Consider the following 20,122-nt stretch of genomic DNA (forward strand, 5'->3'; position numbering starts at 1 on the left):
TACTTATTGTGAAAATACTTAATTCTGAAAATAGCTATGAAAGCATCCCTTGAAATTTGACAGATCATTCTGTATACAGCTACACCTATTCTATTCACAATAATATAATTTATAGAATAGCTTTTATTGCCTCGTAAATAAAATTTGCATGGAGTGTAGAAATGTAAAATTTACAAATATTTTTTTAATTAAATCCATTTTTTGTTTTATGCACTCTATTAATCTAATTCAGATTGATAGGTAAACAAAACATTAATATATAAATTAATTTATCATTACAATAATGCTTTACAAAATACAATTTCTTCCGTATTTGAAAACATTTAACTGATATGTATACTCAGATTTAATTTAGATTAATAAAAAACATATTATTTGATAAAACAGCACTTAAGCCTTATTATTTTGAAAAATTAATAATTAACAAATTCAATAACATCTCAATGAAATGTAATAACATTTCATTGAGATGCTATTACAAATTATTACATTTCATTGAGATGCTATTACATTTTATTATGTATTTCATTGAGAAAGATACTGAAAGTACTCTTTTCTCTTCAGTGCTAAATCTTACACAGTTAGCAGCGTAATATTTGAAACTAAAGGAGAAAACATATATTTATTTATAATGTTTACTTTTACACATTTAGAAGAGAGATACTTGAAATTAAAGGAGAAAAATATACTTATTTATAATGCTTAAATTTCCAAGTTTTTTTCAGTGTAAAATATATAAGACTACCACTACAGATAATATTCCAATTTTTGAAATTTTTAGCTCATGAGGAAGATAGCAATAATAATGGCATCTCTTTTAACATCCAAGAAATTTCTTATTAAATATTTTTCCTAGAAGTCATAAATTTTATTTTTGCTTAGTTTCTAGTCAATTATCTACTCCCCAAGGAATTTAATTTCCTAAATAATTTTATTTATTATATTACTTTCCATAACTAACAATTAAAATTATTTATTCGAATTTTAAATGAAATCTAACTTAGCGTTGTAGAATTAAAACCGATGTGTATGCTTCAGTAAATAACAGAATTGATACATTGATAATGCTTCAATAAATTTTAATTTCTTATTTTTAAAATACATTTCTTATGTAAATTTATTATACTGATTACTGATACTGAATTAAGCCTTTTTACAGAGTAAAGGCAAAATGTAATTTTAAATTGACTAACGTCTGTCAGTTTAATTTCATTAGTGATAATAATTTTCAGATATTTTTGTAGTATTTCTTTAATACCAATATCTTAATTAATAATTTCTTCTTATCATTTTGTTCCATAAAACTATCTGAAGCCGGTGTATCCTTTTGAATTAAAATTTAAAATACATTTCCGATTTTGTTTGGCGATTTAATATTTCTGTATCTAATTTTAAAGTGTACTTTAAATAACTTGGTACCAAAAAAGGAACTTAACATTTATAATACTTATCTATCCTAAAACGTAATATACATATGTACAAGTGTGCGTCTAACTGTGAAAGTCACCAAAGTGTACTATGGATAAGGGGATAAATAAATTCTTGTGTTCTTGGATATCAATGCGAAACTTCTATGCCTCTTAACACTGATCAAATTAAAACACATCTTCATTCCAACTATCAATCCTTGAATAAGAAAAATGGCAAATATTTTTCCCTTTGAAAATACCCTGTATATTATTATAAACATTTAGAAAGAAGAATTCACAATTTAAAACAATTTCAACCCTTTGCATTCTGGGGATTTTGGGTTATAAATAAATTTATATTATTAATTGTAATGTATATTTTCATAATTTTATGATTTCACTTGTCTTTCAGAGGGAAAAATAATTCGAAAACTTACCCAGATTTTACAAATATTGAAATGTGGGGCATGAAACCTTTTGTACTAATGCATAAATTATTTCTTTGTTCTTCTAAATGTCATACTTATTCGTACATAATGTTATACTTACCCTCACTATCTTTCCTTCTCAAAACGAAAGCACTTGTCTTTCAATTATTCTCTGTTATAATTAATATTATCATTAATAATATTATCATAATTGATAATATTATCAAATATTATCATAATTGATAATATTATCATTATTCTCTGTTACATATATTGTAATACATATATTTTTAACAATACGCCGCTATTAGGACTAACTATCATAATAAAATCACTATCCCATACTGTTTAAAAATTCAAACTTCGCGTTTTCACATTTTTACATTGAACTTCTTTGTGGCCGAAGAGAAATCTCTAACAATTTCACTTCAGATTTCTTTTGCACAATATCAAACAGAAACGTTCGTGAAGATATAACTTAAATCAACCATGTCACCGGACTGGAGCTTGTAGAACTGTTTATAAACTGTTTATGTTGCCAGTGGAATAATGGCAACTTTACATGTCTCCGAATTGGCGCTTGTGAAACTGTGATATAAACTGGTTATGTTGCCAGTGGAATAACGGCAACGTCACATGTCTCCAAACTGGCGCTTGTAAAATGGTAATATAAACTGCTAAATTGTCGTTGCATCGAAGTAAGTGAAATAATAATAATTTCCTATGTCTCCGTAACGGGATTACTGGAGCTGTAACGGATATTTGCTATTTGAGTAGCGCCAATGGAATGACAAAAGTTCACGTGCTCCCGTGAAAGCGTTAGTGATGTTGTAAAGTAGATTGTAGAACAGTTGTCAAAAGTACACCAGTCTGTGTGGGTTTGTTTTGTCCGTACCGAATGCAATAGAGTTAGTGGAGTTTTGCTTGTTTCATTTTAATCATGACACTATTTTATAACATAGGACGTATGTATTGCTATAAAGTACAAAAGGTTTTGTTGATTTTGTTTTAAGAATTCAATTGTAAAATACATGATAATGTCAGAAAATTAGTGATAAATGTTTTTATCTTTAAATGTTTTTATCTTATTTTTAAGTTAAATATCACTCAACAAATTCAGTTCTTAGGCAAAGCCCTAAATTATTTTATTTTTAATTTTTGCAAAGAATTTTAAATTTAACCAATATTTTAATCTCATTTTAATCATAACACTATTTTATAACATAGGACGTATGTATTGCTATAGAGTACAAAAGGTTTTGTTGATTTTTTTAAGAGTTCAATTGTAAAATACATGATAATGCCAGAAAATTAGTGATAAAAGTTTTTATCTTTCATAATTATAACAGCGAAAATTTAGTCTTAAGTAATTGATCAAAATATCCAATTTGTGAGTTATTTATCTAAAGTTAAATATCACTCAACTAATTCAGTTCTTGGGCAAAGCCATGTATGTTTCTTAAATTATTTTATTTTTAATTCTTACAAAGAATTTTAAATTTAACCTATATTTTCCATTTTCCGTTTCAAAACAATTTACCCTTACTACACAAAAATATCACAATTCAATACCGTAAACAATACTGAAATCAGAAAAATTATTTTTTCATTCTAAATATCATTTGAAAATTAAATTTAGGCAAATTGTTAAAGACAATAAAATTTCTAAGTGCATTCAACTCAGAAAAGAAAAAATGGAGATTAGATTTATCATTTATCATGTCTTTTTATTTTCTTCAAGGTTTGTTAAAACAAAATCAAAAGAGATATTGTTCATGAAAGAGTCTTGAAAACATTAAACATTTAAAGCTTTAAAGAGTGATATAACAACAATAAAGTGAATTGCCAAAATTTAACTATATTAATGAAGTAATACTGTTAACATTGCCTATGCTTTCCACAAGCCATAGTCTTAAGAATTGTGTTCAAATATTGAGTCTTAAAAGCATTGTTTTAAAAGTCCTAGATAAAAAAAAAAGCAGCAAAAACATGAAAAATGAAAGATTTCACATCAAGCAAATTCTTCTAGAGAAGAGCTAACATTTGGTATTTGTTGCACAATACATAGAGAAATATAATACATTTGAATAATTAATATTTCGTTTACATGTGGACTTTATTAAAAAGAATCAGTTCCAGTATGCGAAAAAGTTAGTTAGTGAAATGAAAGAATATCTTGCATAGAACACCCACAATGTGCAACAGCAAATAAAGAACACGTTTTTCTTTCTTCCATACTCTAGAACTTGCTTAACTAATTGAAGGCTTAATTTTAGTTTTAAAAACAAATTTATACCATTTCTTTGTGGCAACAGTTCTATAAATTCTAAAGAGCTATTTTGTGATTTTTACTGGAATAAATAAATATCTTATCATGACAAAGATATTATGTACGAGTATGCACATTCATTAATATATTGTATCAAATGGTTCATAAATTTAAAAGAATTCAGTTATATATTTATTAACAGAACAGAGTTTCAAATTAAAATCTTTCCCTTTTATTTAAGATTCCTCTGTGCGATCCTCAACTTCTTAAAGCAAATCGTTTTCATTTTTGCAATTAAAATTTTCAAATGCAAGAGAGAAAAAAATTGAAAAATATTATTCAGAGACAAGTCAGAAGAGTATTAGTAAATGAAATTATAAATAAAATCTATAAAACATCACCTGAATGATTTGTATTTTATTAAAAAATTGGTTTATAAAGATTTTCATTTAATTTAGTTGTACAGATGAGCAGATTTTGCTATTACTCACTCAATTTATTAATTTAGGCAATTGCAAAATATTGTGAATGTTTAATTTTCTTTTTTAATAATTTATTTAATAATAATTTGTTACATAACAATCTAATCTATAATTAGCAATGTACATTGAAGTCCTGTACTTTATCATACATAAACGTAAAAACAAACTTGAACTCTCATACTAATCACATATATAGCTGTATATATATCTGTTTTCATACAATATTTTTGTAATTAGGTATCATGCAAATGAAAGTAAAAAAATCTTTCGTCACTATTAATTTGCTTTCATTTTTTAGAAGTAAAGGCTCGTAATACACTCAACCCCTTATGCTTATGTCTATACCAGTAACACTATAAATTATATCAACAACTGGAAACAACAGCAATTTAAGAAAATATATTTTTTAATATTAAAGGATATCTTTTCAATTAAATTTTAAGTCAAAACTAAACCAGAGATTAAAAATAGGAATTAATTGCAATAGGAATTGATAATGAGGAATTAATAAGAATAGGATTTAATATTGAGGAATTGATAGGAATTAGTAATGAGGAATTAATAGGAACATGAATCAATAATGAGGAATTAATATGGATATGAATTAATGAGAACATGAATTAATAATAGGGATAAGAATTAATACTAAGGAATTATTACGAATAGGAATTAATACTAAGGAATTATTACGAATAGGAATTAATAAGAGGAATAGAAAGAATAGTAATAATACTAACAGAAACTTAATAGTAAGAATTAACACTTCTAAAAATTCATGGTTATGAATTAATTATTATGGTATTAAACATAAATAAGACATACGAAAAGAAAAGAAATTATAATCAAATAATCTCTTTATGTTTCATTAAACAAAATCCTTCTCATTAAATGAAAAACATGTTCCTAGACATATAATACTAATTTAGACAATTAACTTTAGAGTCGGTAAACAAAATCTCAGTCATTAAGTGGTGTTCCTAAAATTTAAATGCAAAAAAAAAAAAAAAACTTCATAAATCTATAATAATTAGCAGACGCCCATATAGGTATAGTATAGGGGTTAGGGGAGCCTACTGCGATACCAAAAGGCCCGGGCTCGAATCTCGAAGAAGGCATGGTTGTAATTATCCGTTCCTTCATGGAGGTAACGGTGGCTGCCTGTTAGATGCCTCCACAATAAATTGGCCACTAATTCTGACCTTAGAAGTAGCCAGTGCTGAATATGCAAGTGCCCACCATTGAATTAAAAAAAGTATTTAGTAAGTGAATTATTAATTACCTTCTCATTGGGCTATTTGCAGTAGAGATTTGTTTCAATGATACTATAATTTCATAAAGTGGAGATTCCGCATTTAAACATAATAAAAATTTGACTGTTTTTCGTAATTTCAAAATATATGACTTTTTTTACATTGCTCATAGTAATCAAATTTGCTTGGATAAAATATTACAATTCCGTTGCAATGAACTGCTTGAAGCTGTTATAAAATATTGATTTAAATTGTTACCGATTCTTAGTTAAGGTCATTTCAATGAAGTCTTATTTTAATTATGAGAAATGTCACTTCAAACTTAACAATAAAATTCAGCACAATTTTTAGTACAAATATTTGAAACAACACTACAGTAGGGGAACTTATTGGGTTATTATGCCACACTTGAAATAACATGTTGTTTTCATTTTGAAACTGATTATATACAGTTCTTAAAGGACAATAACAAATAAAATAGTTATAATTAGAAACATGAGGATAATATCAAACGGAGAATAATAACCCATTTAAAATTTCTTGTTACGATCTCATTCCATCACAGTTACGACCCGAAGTTGGTATCTTCTAACATTAATAATGATTTCTTTGTTTTCTCTTAAATTTCACATTTCTTTGTTTCCACCAGTTTGCACTTATCAATCCTTAAGAGTAACAGTAACTAAAACATGCAGATTATTGCTGTCAAAGTTTATCACAATGACGATTGTTTAGCACAGTTCCACCTTGATCAGCAACATCATCAATTTATCAAGAATAAAATATAATACACTTCATAAGTAGTCAATTAAATACCTAATCAGTTATTTTGTTGATCCTAAATTAAATAATACATTAATTTATTTCACTAAACCAGTCAAACGGAGAACATCAGTTCCTTTTGTGGGCAGTAGAAAATGAATGCCATTCTTTTCACAACAACTTCGTACTTTCTGTATATTCAAATTTTTATGAAACTACTTCTTACCTTTAAAATTTACTCTGAAGTTCTCCGTTTAATCTGAGCAATAATACAGTGGTTAATGCGTTCCATCTAATCTTATTATTGTTCCTCATCAGAACTGCTAATTATTTTCTCCATATCTGAAGACCTGTAGCCTCTCACTTTCTTGGGACGTTTCGCAGCTGCTTGTTGAGTCTTGAATTGTTGCCCTTGAGGATTGTTATCAATATTTTGTTTGGCAGGGGCATTAACCGTTGGAGCTTGACGAAAAGGGTTTGTGTCCCGTACTTGAGTTGTTCTTGTATCTGCTTGGAACAGCTCCTGATTCTGTTGAGACTGGAAGAGTTCTGGCTGTAAATTCCCTGATTCTTCTGTTTGGTTCAAACTCAACGCATTTCCGTTGTTCATTACAAATGTCTTATATTCAGCTGCAGGCATTTCGTCTAGAACGATATTTTCTTCATTTTCAAAAGTATCGTAATCGTAAACATGTCGCAACATAAACAGCATAGGTACGTAAGCAAGATTACTTACGGCAATTAACATATTAAGCCCGGTAAATCCGATGGTATCCACTATACCTCCAGCAATGATAGGCCCAATGGCATATGCAAGGGAATACGATATATCCGCTATAGCATAAATAGATCCGTAAACCGACACGTAATATTTATCGACGAGGTATCCAAGCATGGGTAAAAGAGATGTATCGACTTGGGCTATTCCGAAACAGATGCCGGATATTGGTATCATCAGCAGCCAAAAATTCGCGGAGATAGGAACGAAGAAACTGCTTAATCCTTCCAAAGCTAGCCCTGTTGCAGCTATTAACCATTGCTTTTTTGGGTACTTTTTACAAAGCTTTACGGTTGTGTATACTCCCAAGACGTGTGGAAAGAAAGCTGGAAGCCATATCATACCCATCTGCCATTCTTCTACATTTTCAATGGTGTTCTCCATCCATAATGCTATCGTAGGTTCTAAGAAAGCCAAAGACACATTTGCCATAACCAGAGTGCCCGCTGCTACTGAAATATACTTGTCTATGAATAATTTGTATATAGGAGTTCCTTTTGGACGCTCAGCTCCTTTTTCCTTTATTTTTACTGGTCTCATGACGAATAGAAGGGCAAATCCATCCATTAAAGAGACCATGCTTAGAACGATGAACGGAACTTCCTTCCCAGCAAATTCATACAACAGTCCTCCAAAAGGAGGAGCCACTAGACTTCCAAATGATATAAAAGCTTGCGCAATTCCGATAGCTTTACTACGTGCTTCTTTTTCAGTAAACCGGTCAGCTATCATGGCCAAACCTCCAGTATCTGCAAATGCCGATCCAACACCCTGGAGACTTCGAGCGAAAAACAAGACACCGTAACTCTGCCCGCAAGCAAACATTGCTGTAGAAACGAACATGATGGTGAGTCCTATCATCATTGGTGTATCGTATCCAATCCTGTCAATTACTGCTCCAGAAAACGGATTGATGAAAAGCTGAACTATAGCTTTCGAAGCAAATAGTATCCCTACAGCACTGTCCTCGCCTTCATACACAATTCTGTCTTTCGCTCTCTTCCAGAAGGAAGCATTGCTACCAGGTACAGCACTGCTATTATCCCAAACCATGTCTCCTTTCACAGTGTGTGTACTCCAAGCTCCTATATACCTCAAGTAATCAGGGATGATTGGCACAATCACCATGTATAACATATTATCTAACAGTAGTGCAACACATACTATCACTAGCACCATTTTCCTTTGACTTTCAGGGTGCTCTAATTTATCATTCACTCGCCGCCATACTTGGGCAACATCCATATTTATTACTGGTATGACTGTCATCTTGAAGCTTTGAATAATTTCTAGGAATTTTCTTTAATTTTCTTTTTATAAGGATATTTCTCCTACTGCCTCCAGTGACAAATAGTGTAACGTATGATAATTTATTAGATGCATTAAAATGGTAATTGTATGAAACTCTTTGGAATGTTATCCGAAAAGATCAACCATTTCAGCTGTGCTGTGCTGCTAGGAGAACTCAGTTGCTGAATTTGACATCAATTATAGCTATGGAATTAGCATCTGAGCAATTCAAACTATGCAGCCGTAATGACTATAATTGGCTGGTGCGATTCATGCTGCAGCTTTCTCAAATTGTTTCATCTCGAGTTATGCAAAAATTATCCGGTCAATAATTAGCAATGGTAAATTTTACTCTTTCTGAATGTGTAATGTAAATCATTTTGAAATTTATATTTGTGATAAAAGATCGTTAGAAATTAGAAGATGGAATTTCGTCAAACTATTTTATTATTACTTGATGAAAGCTATGTATTTTCCAATTAAATCTTGTCCACCTTCTTAACATCCATTACTGCCACTTCAAGACAGATAAATACTTTAGATTTTATAACTTCTTTCCAGGGTTAGAATACATCTTTAATTAAACCTGTTGCGGTAAAATGAGTCTCTTTGTCGTCTCAGACTGAAGCTGATGCAGATAACAGTAACTTTCCAAAGAAGATGTTGAATACCAGGACAGCAGAATGTAACAGATCTTGACAATGGCGACATGGGTTTGACATCAGGACATCATTTTCCCTATCCTGCAGCCAGGTGAGATGAGCCCTTCAAATAGAAATAAAATTCCATTAGGAATGTGGTAAGCTTTTTCTTTTAATACAATAAAAAAAATTAAAGAATTTTAAATTTTAAATTTCTCCATTGGCCACAGGCTAGGGAAAAGATATCTGATATACAACAAATAACGACAAACATAATTTGTATGTCAAGATATTTGTTCACATTATATTTATTATGATTTAAATGAGAATGATTTTGAGCATAGTAAGTGATTTTTCAACTGAAGTAGGTCACAAAAACACTACATATTTGATTAAAATGCAAACAAAATTTTTACATATATTAATAAATGATTGGACTATATCCTGTAAATAGATTTTTCGAATAACAAGATAAGACACAAATTGCTTTTCTTATAAAAGTACCAATTGTTGTGCTTAACATTATAAATATATCCAATACAAATATCTGCCTGAAAAGCTGAAATAAAAATTCTGATGTGGACATCACGTGACTTCCTTGTACTGCCTATTAAATTCTGAACATTTCTTGCTGCATTTGATTGAAATTTATTTCCCGGAATTTAAGAAGAGATATATTCTCATTCAATCAATTCAGTTCTCCCTGCGCGGCAAGGAAAAAATACATATAAACTCAAAACAGCTTCAGTAAAAATTGTAAAATATAGACAAACCTAAGAGTTAAAAACCTTTAAGAAAACATTTTTGCAATTAAGCTTAGAGATTAAATTAATTAAAATTAGGCAGAAAGTCAAATTTTTCGGTGCATAAAACTTTTGACCCCACTCGGCAAAAAGACACTGAATTTGGTGTAGAAACTGACTTGATTCACTACGCTACTAAATTTCAAATGCTATAAGGTATTTCTCCCGTCTCCCTAGCGTTCCTACGTGATGTAGTGGTTCTGCACGCTGGGCCGGTATTCCAGAGATCCGTGGTTCGATTCCCGGCGAAGGCGATTGCTCATTTTTCATCTTGCCTGCTTTCAAAAAAATACCTAATATCTCTACAATGTAAACAAATGGCGGCGTCGTTAGGCTTAGTGCAGTTTAAGCAGCTTTTAAATTACTGATAATTCTACTACTATTGCATTTAGATTAACAAAAGGCATACAAAGCTTAACCAGAACATAAGAACAACACAATTAAAACACTTTTAAAGCAAAAAATGTACAATTTATCAACATATACGAATAAAAAGAACTTAGTTCACCGAGTCGGGTAAGAGAGTGGGTGTATATGTATACTTTTGGCGCGGCCGATTGCAACCAAAAGGGGAGGTCCACATGTGCATGTTATAGCAGTTCCATACACACAATTTAAATGTTCTGAGGCTACTCATTTTTGAACTATGCGAGATACGTCAATATGTACGTACGTACAGATAATCAAGAAAAAATTCTATACTGAATACATTTTATATCCATTTCACTATCCCTTTTGGGTAAGCCAGTCCTTTATTCTGTCCATATGTACCGATGTAAAGGAACAACATCTTTCAAATGGAATCGAAAGCGGCCAAAATGAATATTTTCTTTGGTATGCGATATCCAAAATGTTTCGCGATTGTAATACTTCCTTTACTTCGTATAAGGATGTAGAATATGTAGTATCTTCGTATATGGATGTAGTCTATTTTGAAAATACTACTGTTTTCATGCTTCACATTTTTAAAGCTCTTAATAATTTAATATTCGCAAATATAATCGATCACACTTGATATATGATTATAGAACTACACTTACATTTCCAAAGAAAATTAGAAGTTTTCCCATAAAATACCTGTTGGTAAAATTGTCTCAAATTATACCTGCGAACTCGTGGCCATCAAAACGTTTCGCTAAGCTTGTTCTATTGTGTCAGTAGCAATAGACCTGTGAAGCAACTATTCGCTAAGTTCTATTGTGTCAGTAACAATAAACCTATGAAGCACAACTATTCACTAAGTACTGTTGTGTCGGTAAAAATAGACCTGTGAAGCAACTATTCGCTAAGTTCTATTGTGTCAGTAACAATAGACTTGTGAAGCAACTATTCGCTAAGTTCTATTGTGTCGGTAACAATAGACCTGTAAAGCAACTATTCGCTAAGTTTGTTCTATTGTGTCAGTAGTAGTAGACCTGTGAAGCAACTATTCGCTAAGTTCTATTCTGTCAGTAACAATAAACCTATGAAGCACAACTATTCGCTAAGTTCTATTGTGTCGGTAACAATAGATCTGTGAAGCCTATTCGCTAAGTTCTATTGTGACATTAACAATAGACCTGCGAAGCAACTATTCGCTAAATTTGTTCTATTGTGTCAGTAGCGACTGTCCTCGCCTTCATACACAATGAAGCAAATATTCGATAAGTTCTATTGTGTCAGTAACAATAAACCTATGAAGCATAACTATTCGCTAAGTTCTATGGTGTCGGTAACAATAGACCTGTGAAGCATAACTATTCGCTAAGTTCTATTTTGTCGGTAACAATAGACCTGTGAAGCAACTATTCGCTAAAATCTATTGTGTCAGTAACAATAGAAATGTGAAACAACTATTCGCTAAGTTCTATTGTGTCGGTAACAATAAACCTGTGAAGTAACTATTCGCTAAGTTCTATTGTGTCGGTAACAATAAACCTGTGAAGCAACTATTCGCTAAGTTCTATTGTGTCAGTAACAATAGAAATGTGAAGCAACTATTCGCTAAGTTCTATTGTGCGAGTAACAATAGACCTGTGAAGCAACTATTCGCTAAGTTCTATTATGTCGATAACAATACACCTGTGAAGAAACTATTCCCTAAGTTCCATTGTGTCAGTTACAATAGAACTGTGAAGCAACTATTTGCAAGTTCTATTGTGTCAGTAGCAATGGAATTGTGAAGTGATTATTCGCTAAGTTCTATTGTGTTAGTAAAAATAGACCTGTGAAGAAACTATTCGCTAAGTTCTATTATGTCGGTAACAACAGACCTGTCGAGAAACTGTTCCCTAAGTTCTATTTTGTCAGTTACAATACAACTGTGAAGCAACTATTCGCTAAGTTTGTTCAATTGTGTCAGCAGCAAAAGACCTGTGAAGCAACTATTCGCTAAGTTCTATTGTGTCAGTAACAATAGACCTGTGAAGCAACTATACGCAAAGTTCTATTGTGTCGGCAACAATAGACCTGCGAAGCAAATATTCGCTAAATTTGTTCTATTGTATCAGTAGCAATAGACCTGTGAAGCAAATATTCGCTAAGTTCTATTGTGTCAGTAACAATACACCTATGAAGCATAACTATTCGCTAAGTTCTATTGTGTCGGTAACAATAGACCTGTGAAGCATAACTATTGGCTAAGTTTTATTTTGTCGGTAACAATAGACCTGTGAAGCAACTATTCGCTAAGTTCTATTGTGTCAGTAACAATAGAAATGTGAAGCAACTATTCGCTAAGTTCTATTGTGCCAGTAACAATAGACCTGTGAAGCAACTATTCGCTAAGTTCTATTATGTCGGTAACAATAGACCTGTGAAGAAACTATTCCCTAAGTTCTATTGTGTCAGTTACAATAGGACTGAGAAGCAACTATTCGCTAAGTTCTATTGTGTCAGTAACAATGGAATTATGAAGTGACCATTCGCTGAGTTCTATTGTGTCAGTAACAATAGAAATGTGAAGCAACTATTCGCTAAGTTCTATTGTGTCAGTAACAATAGACCTGTGAAGAAACTATTCCCTAAGTTCTATTGTGTCAGTTACATTAGAACTGTGAAGCAACTATTCGTTAAGTTTTTATTGTGTCTGTAACAATGGAATTATGAAATGACCATTCGCTAAGTTCTATTGTGTCAGTAACAAGAAAAATGTGAAGCAACTATTCGGTAAGTTCTATTGCGTCAGTAATGATTCAGCAAGAAGGACAAAAAGACCTTTTCATTTTCACAGAAGGCCCCACTTTGGAATACGAATAGCCAATACTTATGACTTAAAAATAGAAATGTAACTAAAAACTAATCCTATGTTGAATAATCAGCCGAAGCTGCACAAAGTAGTTTAACACGTAACACTGCCTCTTAGCTAATGTCATCGGTGTCGTATTAACAGACATTTAATATGCATGGCCGTAAAATAGCAAGCTTTAACTAGTGGCAGTAACATGACGGAAAGTCAGAACACGCTCTGTCTGAAGAAGCTCAGGCCTCAGCGTAAACAGTAGTTTCCCCCCTACTTTATAAACTGTAACAAATTCTGGCAGGAAAGCGTCGGTAGAAAAGCGATAATGTAAAGAAAAGTATGTTTCCCAAATAAAATTAACTGTTGGGAAAATAAAATAAAACCTTACAAAAAATATGCAAACATTGACGTGAATAAAAGGTAACAGATGTCTTTATAATCCCTTTGAATAACTAGGGTGTAAATAATGAATAACTGAATAATGTGAATAACAAACGGAGAACTCCAATGTATACTTTGTACCAAAAAAAAAAAAAAAAAGCGAGACAATTCTGTATCCCCCTTTCTACTGGACCAGTTGTCGAAATTTAACTTGCGTTTTCCATATCTCGAAAACGCGACTTAGGATATATATTAGATTTATATATGGCATTGTTCCGACATAGGCATTTTGACACAAAATCGCACTTTTTCTGAAATAACATACCATTTCTTTTCCATATTTCGGTTCTATGATTCAAATTATTCCGAAGTGCCAAGTTTTGTAAAAATCTCACGAGTAGTTTTTAAAAAATTAGCTCTCACAATTTTAGCTCCTCCTTGTTAATTGTCGGTAACGTCGCTGAACACTGGTAGTTCGGTCCGAGGTTCGAATCCCGCGAACGGGCTGGCTGCATGGGCGCTTTCGTGGTTTTTCCCATGTGTAACGTGTATACGAGCCAGTTTCTCTTAGAAAGTCCTCCACGAAGGCATCCCTCCCTTAACGCAGATAGCCCTCGAGGGCTTTGCCATAACCTAATAAAACCAAACCAAAAAAAATAAAAAACCTTGTTAATTGAATTTGGTACATATTTATTAATATCTCTTTTTTTTATTAATCTTATTTGATTCTTCCTTTCCCATTTCCAAATTTAGATTTATTCCAAATAAAATTCGCCCATTTTTTTATGATTTATTTTTAAAATTTATATTTTTAAATAATTTTTTAAAAAAAGTATCTAATTGTAACATACAAAATTTTTAACATAATCTTAAATTATATGTATTTCTAGGCGCACCTGAAAAAATTGGAGTTTTTTATTCAAAATTTCCTAAGATATAAATGAATTTACATATTGGCGCGTTTGGTTTCGGACTACGTTCTGATCAGCAATTTTGAAGAAATTTTTCAAAAAATTTTTATTACTTTAATTTAGAGCTTATATTTTTAGCTTCCAAAAACTTATTTTTGTTTTGTCTCTCCGGTGATTAGAAGTAGAGTTATGGCTGTTTTTGTTCTACTCCATGAACCGGAAATTGCTGTTTAAAAGGCCGCAAGTTGCTGTTTAATTGGCCAGAAGTTGATTTTAAGAGACACAGACTGCTCTAAACAAGACTATTTCATTTTAATACTGTTGGCGATATTCAAAAGATAATTTTGAAATATATGTATTATTATTATGTGCTTGGAAGCAAGATTACTTTCGAAATTTCAGTATCATATTTGGCAATATTTCCGTTTGTGTTTATATTCTGATTTGATTACACTCTGATTTAGCGTGCTTGCTGTTATTCAGTATTATTTTTTATCTCATTCTGCTTTGTTATTTTAACATTATAGAAATATTTTTACTTTATTATTGTAAACGTCGTGATGGGCCTGCGTGGAACTTTTCGATCTAAAAAAGGGCGATTTGCTGGAAACAGATAAACTGTGAAAGCTTCTACCAGTAAATCGAAACTAGGAAACAATAAAACATTTTCTGAAAATTATAATGAAGCTAATAATGCTGCTGGTAATAGAATATTCGATTTTGAAATTCTAAAATCTGTAATTCCTGCATTATTCTGTCCAATGTGTTTCGAAACTCAAAACAATAATGAGAGTTTTAATAACGGATTATACCAAAAGTATCTTACCAAAACAAGTGTTTGTTGAGTTGACAACTTTGTGTCTTGGTTTCTATATAGAAGTAATACAGTTTAATGATAGATTTTTGGGTATGTTAAAAATACTGGGAAACATAATATGAAATATGGACAATATACTGTCAAGGGATATAACTGTATTGATAAAACTCGGATTGTCGATTCAAAACGGCATTCTTTACATTGCGCAAAAATCACAAGAAAAAAATTAAAAGCTTCTTTAAAGAAAAAAATCTTCTAAAATAGAGTTAAGAGAAGGTGCAATATACAAAACAGGGCACTTTTAGCAATGTAACATATCAATTTCTAATACATTTTCTAAAGATAAAACTTTAAATTTGTTTTTTGGAAAACTTGTTTTTGTCAACATTTCTAATACGAAAAACACCGTAACTTAAAATATTACTATAGCAGTTTTATGATACTTCCCACAAATATTCTATAGAATATTGGGAATTAAATGTACTAAAATTTTAGGTTTATATACATATTTAAGATTTTTGCAGACAACTTTGTAAATGAAGAGAGAAAATTTCTCAAAAAATAGCTAGTATATGTACTCAAACAGGTATATTTAATAGACATTTTGCTTTATGACTTAGATTTTAGGCCATTTTATTCCTTATGCTTTAATAAATATAAGTGAAAAAAATAAATACTAAATAAGTAACATACTGATAAATAATTTTTAGGAAACTAATCTCGTGATACTGAAATTTCAATACATTTTTTATCCAAACTGCGAGAAAAAGTAAAAATTGCATTTTAATAATATGTTTATAAAATGTTTCTATCATTTTATGTAGCATTCTACTAATTAACACCAAAAATGAATTTATTTGTACACTTTTTAAAAATTAGGGTATCGAACTAGTCGGATACCTTATGTTATAGACGATAATAACGAGAAATGGGGTTTACGTACTTTGTTAAAATTATTTAAAAGTATGAACGATGACCTTTTTTCTTTCCGCTCATGTACAACGAAAAAAAGGGAAAGGAAAATAAGTTGCAGTAAATTAAGAAGTTCGCCTCGTGAATTATTCTTGGCGCGAACTGAAAAAAATTCGCCAAGATAAATTTTTAAATTTCTTCATAAATTTCTCACCAAAAATTACGAGTTGTAATACTTAGGTGTAATTGGAATCGTAGAATCGAAATATGGAAAAAAACGGTATGTTATTTCAGAAACAGTCCGATTTTGTGTCAAAATACCTATGTTAGAACAATGCCATATATAACTCTAATATATATTCTACGTTGCACTTTCGAGACGTGGAAAATGCAATTTGAATTTCGACAATCTGTCCGGTACAACAGGAGATATAGAACTGCGTCATTTTTTCGTGCAAGATGTACGTCAAGATGCTCGGTGTGTTGCCAATCAAACATTAAACGGATGTGTTAAAAATAAACAGTCCATAATGATAACTTGCTAAGAATTCGCAACAGTTTAGCTCAAATAGAGCCATTCCCAGTTACAACTTAGAATTTATTACAGGCAATTCCAAATTACTCAAAACGAGAGAGAGAGCACCTGAAATATTAAGCACAGGCTTGACCACCACTTACAGTCATCCCCGGCATTTACAGACATTCTCTGGAGTATTACTTGATAAATCCGTTTCGAAAGCGCAGCTTTTGTGCTGGCGTTCCAAAACTGAGCGCTACGGGAGTAGGATGTTCAAAAGCGAAATAAATAAGTAAACAGCTCTATAAAAAAAGAAGGCGGAGGAAATTTTTCGACGTAAAAGCGACCGTTAAAAGCGAAGGGATGTGGTAGAGCACGTGCGGCGATCCACGTCGGCACGGGCCAGGCTAGACTACATAATGGAGAACTGCACTCAGGTTGATTACGGCCACCTGCAAAATGTAAGAGTTGAGGAGCAGAGAAGGGGATTTCTCCAAACCTTAGCAATGATACCATCCGTCTTGCAGAAACACGAAGCGGAAGAAGTTTAAAAAACTGCGCTTAAAACAAACAATGTTTAAAAGTCCATTGAACTACAACAGTGAGTCCCGGCTAAATAAATTCATGAAAATCATGGCCAAACGTTTATTATAATACTAGCAGCTTCGCTGCCAGCCTTCAAATGTACCGGAAAAATGGCTGAAGGAAACACCAAACGTTAAATTTAAAAACTTCTTAGAATTTTACTCTGCAGAACAACTTCATAAAAAAAGTTATTACGTATAACAAAATTACAATGAAATAAGCTATATCTTAATACAAATATTAATTAACCTAATAAATAAATTAATCAGCTTCCCTTTGCAAACCTTTAAGAACTCAAATGGTATAAAAAAGATTAAGAACTTTGTTTCCTAAAAAAATCAATCAAAAGGTTTCACTCACTTTTCAATATCTTAAAGACAGTGTAATGAGCAATAAATAACATAAAAGAATACAAAAAAAGCAAAAAATTCTGAAAAGCAAAGTATAAAAAATCAATAAAAATGTATTATATATATAAAAAATGACAATGAAATATGCCAATCTCTTAAAAACAGTGACATAAGAAATACGATGAAAAATTGTTGCCAAACCCATATTTCTAAAAGAATGAAACTATTCAAAATGATGCCATTTCATAAAAAATCTATCAACAACAATAAGACAGGAAATTGTTGCCAAAATCACATTTTTAAAGATGTGAGATGTGAGAAGTGTACTCGGAAGCTTCATTTAAATTTTTTTTAAATACAGAATATTATCATTTTTCCAAAATTATTTTTGTAAAAGCAGTCGCAAGGATATAAGTTTAACGTGTCCAAAAATAAAAGAAAAATAAACTTTACATTTTTAAAAATAAACTTTTTTAGAAAAAATCCCGTTGAAAAGGTGTTAAGCTCCCCTTTGTAAAAAAATTGGTATTTAATCGATTTATTGAAGCACGAAATTTATTTTAAGTTCGCAAAATAGCTAAGTGCCTACGTTTCGTGACAATGTGAAAATGGAGTGCGTAGAGTAAAATCTCGCTTTCCTATAGCCCATTATGTCTCAAAATGACGCGATTTCGTCACAAAACATAAAATTAAAAAAATTCGAATTTGAATTTCGAAAAAATCGCTTCGAGGTGCACTGACTCTTGTCTAAATGCACCTATGTACCAAATTTCGTAGCCGTGGGTCTATTAGCTTACGCGCAACGCGAACGAAAAACACACACACACGGACAGACTCTTTCTTTTATTATATGTAGAGACTAGCAAAAGTCCAGTTAAGTTAAATTGACAGTAATGCATCTAACAGCAGAGAGAACGATACCGCTATAATCCTTCTGTAATAACGATGCAAAATGTGCGATTCATTTTCATACATTTTTCATTCTGATGCGATATGGAACCCACATAAAAATGTTTGATAGAAAAATAAGCTAATTCTGCCTTCAATAATTTCAATGAATACCATCCGTAAGGAAGCACATCTGCTTGGTTTTCATGGTCGTGCTGCTGGCCATAAGCCTTTGATCACAAAGTCCAACCGCGCTGCTCGGTTAATGTGGTGCAAAGCACATTGAAATTGGACCGTGGATGAGTGGAAAAGGGTTCTTTGGAGTGAGAAATCAAGGTTCACCATTTACCGTTCGGATGGCAGGGTCTGGAGAACATCTCCTGCCAGAATGCATTGTGCCAACAGTCAAGTTCGGCGGAGGTGGAATTATGGTCTGGGGGTGTTTCTCCTGGTATGGGCTGGGACCTTTGGTCCCCATTCATGGTAAGTTCAAATCCGATGCCTACTGCACTATTTTGGATGACAATGTGCTTCCTACGTTGTGGCAGTTTTACGGGTGGGACCCCTGTTACTTTCAGGACAATGCCAGTTGTCATGTTTCGACGTTAACCAAGGCTTGGTATGTGCCAATGGAGTTCATCGAATGGACTGGCCTGCTCAGAATCCAGACCTGAACCATATCGAGAACCTCTGGGACGAGTTGCATCGTCGAATTCAGGGGTGCACTACCCGTGGAAAATCGGTGAAGGAACTTCTATGTCTTCTCCAAGCAGAGTGGAAGAAAATACCACTAGCTGTCCTCCAAAGACTTGTGGAAAGTATGCCTCGGAGGGTCCACGCTGTAATTACCTCTCGTTAGAGCTCTACCAAAGTTAGATATTGAATAAAGTTAGTTTTTCTTTTCTATCACAGGTGTCCAAATACTTATTGGTAGTCAGTGTATATTTAAATTTCCTTCATTGAATGAAATTTATTAAGTACGAGAACGTATTTCTCATGAAACTGCTTCAATAAACTAGAGAATAAGTTTAAATAAAATTCATATGTAAGTTGAATGTGACGAAATCAAAGCTAGCAATTTATTTCTGGTAGCTGCTGCGTTACAACCTCACGCAAAACCCCTCTTGATGACTCACTTAGTGACTGTTCATTATCATGTCTTCACATGCCACGTGAGTGAGGTTTGATTGTTTTGCTTTTTAAACACAATTATAAAGCAATAGCGTTGAACATGATAGGAAGACAAATGAAATGAAATGTAAACTAGTAAGCTGTTTCTTAAACTGGATGTGCTACAACACCATACCTTCATACAAGCTGCAATTTCTTAAAAATGTAACAAATAACAGAATTCTAAACAAGAATACTTTGGTGATATCTAACTCAAAATTCTAAAACAAGCATAAAATTTTATAATTATTAATTAATG

The 20,122-nt window shown here is 31.9% G+C and overlaps 1 protein-coding gene across 1 annotated transcript in view; it reads right to left on the reverse strand.

Moving 5' to 3' along the window:
* Positions 1–463: 463 nt before the first annotated feature.
* Positions 464–20,122, reverse strand: part of VAChT (Vesicular acetylcholine transporter) — a 98,259-nt gene continuing 78,600 nt past the window's right edge. Inside the window, exon 2 of the mRNA XM_035353262.2 lies at positions 464–9,433. Coding sequence (XP_035209153.1) covers positions 6,902–8,647 — 1,746 coding nt within the window. The 5' untranslated portion in view covers positions 8,648–9,433 and the 3' untranslated portion in view covers positions 464–6,901. The remainder of the gene's footprint in view (positions 9,434–20,122) is intronic.

Source organism: Stegodyphus dumicola, chromosome 11 (assembly GCF_044657685.1).
Source record: "Stegodyphus dumicola isolate Sdum_Otavi_A_Nest chromosome 11, ASM4465768v1".
Lineage (NCBI taxonomy): Eukaryota > Metazoa > Arthropoda > Arachnida > Araneae > Eresidae > Stegodyphus > Stegodyphus dumicola.